Below are 5,189 nucleotides of genomic sequence, written 5' to 3' on the forward strand. Positions count from 1 at the left end.
ACACACACACACACACACACACACACTCACACACACACACCCAATACACAAAACAGTAAGGCAAACACTCTTCTCCTTTTTTTCCACCAAAATATTATAAACCTCACCGTCACCATTATTCCTGTTTGTCCTTTAGACATGCGCACAGACATCAACAGTCCATCGGGAATTGAGACCCAAACCGAAACCATTATGTCGCTCTTTCCCCGCCGTTTGCCCATTACCAGGTCCCTCTGAGGTTGCAACAAACTACTCCTTGTTGACAGCGTAAATCCCATTGGAAATCAATTGATGCGCTGTTTGTCGCCCAGCGCGACAAACTGATGGGGGGAAATCCCGCACAGTGTGCAAAGCCACTCGGACTCTCGTGTCTCATTTAGTACACCTTCCCAGCTTCAAGGGTGCTCAGTATATATCCTGTGCATTTTGCTTCAAGCCGTTGATATTATTCGAAAACTTATCTCTGTCATACCTGCCTGACATGGAGAGGACTATTTCAGAATTTTGCTGTAGAATATTGAATCGTGCTTATTTTAAGTAGAGCTTTCGTAAGTACTTTGGTTTTTTTGGCTTGTATGTGTTCTCTATAATATTTTGGTTACGTTCGAAGCTGCTCTTTATTTGTTTGTTTGTTTGTTTGTTTATATCCATCCATCCATCCATCCATCCATCATCCCTCCATCCATCCATCCATCCATCCATCCATCCATCCATCCATCCATCCATCCATCCATCATCCCTCCCTCCATCCATCTATCCATCTAAGAGATGATGATGACAATATTTATAGTCCATCATGATACCAACTGAGCTGACGGCGAGCCCTTAGCGTCTGTCAAGCCACCCCGTCTTGTCGAAGTTGGACTATATTGCTTAGCTCCAGTCTTCCTAAGAACCCGCTTCATGTCACTCTGAGTGTAACTTTCCATTCGCAACATGAAGACTGACGAAGAAGAAACAGAAACAGGGGAGAGGCAAAACAGTAGACTTTAACATCTTTTTACGTTTATCTCTTTCAGTTCCTTTGGAGGCTGTTGCGTTTCTGGGAGCTGTGTTGTTCTTCGTTCTTCTTCTCGTCATTTTCTTCCTGTACCTCAACAAGTCTTTGTGTTTCTCCAACTGCGGAGGTTTCCCGTGCATCGACAAGATACCACAGAAAGAGAATAATCTAGGTGAGTAATAACCATGGTCTCGTGACCAGACCAACCACGTCGGTTTTCTTGTCAATGTTGTGTTCTCAGACCTGTATGGGTCTATCTTCTCGACACAAATTGAGAAGACAGAAACTTTTAGTAATATTATCATCATGGATTTGTCAAACTGATTTTCCATTCAAGGGGTTTCAATCTGTTGCTCTGATGTAATTTTTATTCGCAGGTACTAATCTACTTTTTTCCATGAGATTTAATAGAAAAGGGTCCAGTCTAATTCTTTTTTCAGCTCTATTCACACGTTCTTTAATTGATAATGTACAGATTCATTAAAAAAATGAAACTGCGTATTCTCTAAGTGTGGGGACTTGGACGCGTTACAAAGAAAAATAAAACAGTCAGAATTTTAATCAACTCAAAACAATTAATGCGGAAAACTTTCGTTGTGGCTTGCTCCAATTGTTTTCTGATTTTCTTCCAATAATCAAAGCCAAACTAACGAAATGATTGCTGCAAACTTTTATTCTACTGTCTACTTATCCATGTTTGTTTGATTGCTTTGTCGGTTCAAACATGAAGACAGTAGGGATTATTTTTGTAGCTGATTTTGGGATTCACTGAACAAGTACCACGAACTGAAATCTCTCTGTAGTGTGCAAAATTTGTGTCAGTTCTCCATGGTTGGTTTTTCAACACTTTGTGATCATTTGTTTCATTACTGATATAGCATATGCCCATCCATTCTTGATGAGACACATGAGCTGTTACAAAATATTCAATGACTTGGCTCCATTACCTCCCGAATTTATCTTTTCGTCTTGAATGTAGAGTACGAGTCACATCGTTAAATTTTCATTTGCATATTTGCAAACATCTCTAAAATTATGCTGAATACGTATTTGTGTGTACTTCTACATTTTTTGTATTTTAAATGTCAACCTCACCTTGTACTTTTTATTTTCTTCAAGATATAGTGTATCACACAATTAACGGTTTCTGCAGTTTTGGACTCCTTGTAACAATATTATTATTACTGGGGTGAAAGCAGGTTTTTGAACTGCTATATATATATATACCCTTTACAAACATGTACTTGTTGTGTGGTGGTGAGCATGTTTATTTGACTAACACACTATACTAACAATGTAACCCCAATATTGCCATTTTTTCCCCTTAATCTCATTCATGGCAACACCTAACATAGTTTTCAGATTCATAAGAAGTTTTATGGTGTAGCATGTGGAAACACAAAGTGATTTTCTATCGTCATTTGACCAGAAAGGTAATTATATACTACTTGTTCTAACAGGCACACTGATGCCAAATGACATTTCAGCAGGCAAGTTAAACAGCTTTTATTTGGTCATAATATAATGCATTGTGTGCATACGTTTTTTGGACATTATAAGTAACTCTGGTGGGTCGTTATACGGTCTGTGCTAAGAGCTTGCTAAAACGTTCAATAGAATAAGTAAAAAGAGTAAGCATTCATGCCCGGTAAAGGTTTACTTTGTTAGTTGAACCATGGGCTCAAAGCTTAGTGGGACAGAAAGGACTACAGAATTTATGGAGAGTTTTGAAGCCCAACCGCCGTTCTCTTGCCCAGAATCCTCGGACGATGATTTTCTCGAAGGAACAATCGGAGTCGGCAACACGCCAAAGGATTCTGGGATTGAACTGAACTCTTTGAAAATAGAAGATCCAGGGTACACAGTGTCCGGAAATCCCCAACACTCCCCAGCAGTGGGCGCTAGTGCGGCTGGGACGTCAAGCAATGGTAGTCGGTCAAGGACAACGGGCTCTAAAGAAGGTCAAGGTCAAGGCGAGGGTAAGGCAGAGCACACCCTTGGATAGCTTCTGCCGCACATTCAGCGATTTTCGGAAAAGAAAGACCAAGAAGTTCTAGAGTGCACGTTTATTTCTAACACTTTCTTCCATACAAGAGCACGAATGATTACATTGTCACCATCTTCTTCAACACTTAGGAAGCAGGAAAACCAAGTAGAGGTGATGGGTTTAGTTATTTTAGCAGCTATTGGTTCACACGACATGATGTTATTCCTTTTCTTTCATAATCGTAGATCCTTTCATTAAACTCAGCACTGCATGCTATTGTTTTAGGACCGGGAGTTTCTCCTAATTTACTAACGTTTGTTTGCCCGAACCCTCTCGAAAAATAGCCTTTACACCGAACTGAAGTGTGTGATATTATTATGTGCGATTATGATACTGAATTGTTTATCTATATTTTATGCTCTCGGTCAGAATTTTGTATGAATGCCAACAGCGTCTATTTGTATCCACATCTGTTGTTACGTTGAACGAATTCAGCTATTTTGGGGGACACCAGCTAGTTCGAGTTGTGCCAGTCTGCTGCCCTTTTCTCCCTTTTCTTTCAGGCTAAGCCCTCGTCCACAATTTTATCCTTGCGCTTTTTCTTAATATACAAAATTGAAAGTAGAATCTAGAACCTCATTGGACAAGACAGAAAAATCAATGACAAGTGATATTTATTGTTCATGTAACATGTAATGCGTCTTCGTTGTACACATTACAATGTAGCGAACCTTCCAAAGACGACCAACAATTGCCGAGGATAAAAGAGGTCATTTTAGACTGGCCATCATCCTCTAGAACAGTGTCATTATAATAACATCTACCCCCCCCCCTCCCCCCAAAAACGCAAGAGAAGACGTTAGGAGAGACAGTTTCTACAGGCTATTTTCTTGGATAGGTGGTTGTTTAAGGAGATTCAAATTATTTCGATCCCTCGCTTTAGGTCTTTCTTTACATTTGTTCCCACTCCACTCACAAATTCCCTGTCTTATCTTTCAAAAAGCTTAATAATAAAAATATGATTACTGTTTGATGTTCTTATTTTTCGTGTATTCAGCCAGAAAAGTGGTGCTGATAAAGAGAAGAATATTCTTTGTTTTTCTTTAGTTTTAGTAGAGGTTTTACGGCGCACGCAACTGCATAAGGTCATATGAGCGCCAGAAGATTAGAGGTGTTACAAGGGAGTCATCATCATCATCCGGTGCCTTGCCGACTGGCGTGGGCGATCATGGACCTCCACTTCCATCTGTCTTTCGAAGCAGCAATGGTGTCTGTTGTTCTTGCTGCTCCCAGCCATGTTGTCATCTTGTCCAGTATCTTTTCCCTCTGTCTGCCTCTACCTCTCCTTCCATCAAACTTTCCTGTTGTTACAATGTTCTCCAATGCTTCTTTCCGCATTGTGTGTCCGAAAAAATTTGCCTGTCGTTTTCTTATATTCGTGATAAGTTGTTTTCTATAATTTGCTTCAACCAGGACTTCTTCATTTGTTTTTCTAGCTGTCCATGGGATACGTAGCATGCGTCTCATGAACCACTACAAGGGAGTAACAAACACAAAAATGACGGGAGGGGAGACAAATACGATAAATATATTCTTTGTCCTTACCGATACTTGGTATTACTTACGATCTATTCCAGATTTATCAAAACCCAAAGCAATTCAGACTAGGTGCTATTCTATCGCATCAGCATGGTCGGTCGTTGATAATAGCATGTAGACAGGAGATTATTTCAGTTAGCATTTTGAGTAAATGGCGTCTATTAGATGGCTGGCGTTCATTTTCATTTCCCAGAGTAATAATGATTTGGACTTCTCTTCTTCTTCTTCTTCTTCTTCTCATTCCATCGTTCCCCTGCAGGAGCACAAGGGGTAACTTGCTATACTATAAGATATTCATTTTCCGCACCTACATTCCTTTTTCGTGGGCACTCTTTATATTTATACGGAATGTAATGACTTCACTTTATCGGTAGGGATTAATTTTGAACTTTTCCCGGACGGTGACGTTCACACAGGACTTCCGTAATTTTTGTTGCCCTTATCCGAGAAGACCAGGGGCTCTATCCTACTTGCTCTGGGGTTATGAGGTTTAATATACACAAGAAAAAAAAAGCCCTGGCAGGGATCAAACCCCGTACCCCTTTTGTTGACAGTGAACACCATGATACCTGTTGAGCTACTGATACTACCGCTCCCCCGCCC

The 5,189-nt window shown here is 40.2% G+C and overlaps 1 protein-coding gene across 1 annotated transcript; it reads left to right on the top strand.

The window, feature by feature from the left end:
- Positions 1–16: 16 nt before the first annotated feature.
- Positions 17–2,980, top strand: LOC101856796 (the record flags this gene model as incomplete). Its single annotated transcript, XM_035968976.1, is given in 2 exon segments — positions 17–548; positions 1,020–2,980. A coding segment is annotated over 1 exon segment (305 nt), but the record flags the coding sequence as incomplete, so codon positions are not given.
- Positions 2,981–5,189: the final 2,209 nt, after the last annotated feature.

The sequence above is a fragment of the Aplysia californica genome, unplaced genomic scaffold (genome assembly GCF_000002075.1).
Source record: "Aplysia californica isolate F4 #8 unplaced genomic scaffold, AplCal3.0 scaffold00102, whole genome shotgun sequence".
Classification (NCBI taxonomy): Eukaryota; Metazoa; Mollusca; class Gastropoda; order Aplysiida; family Aplysiidae; genus Aplysia; species Aplysia californica.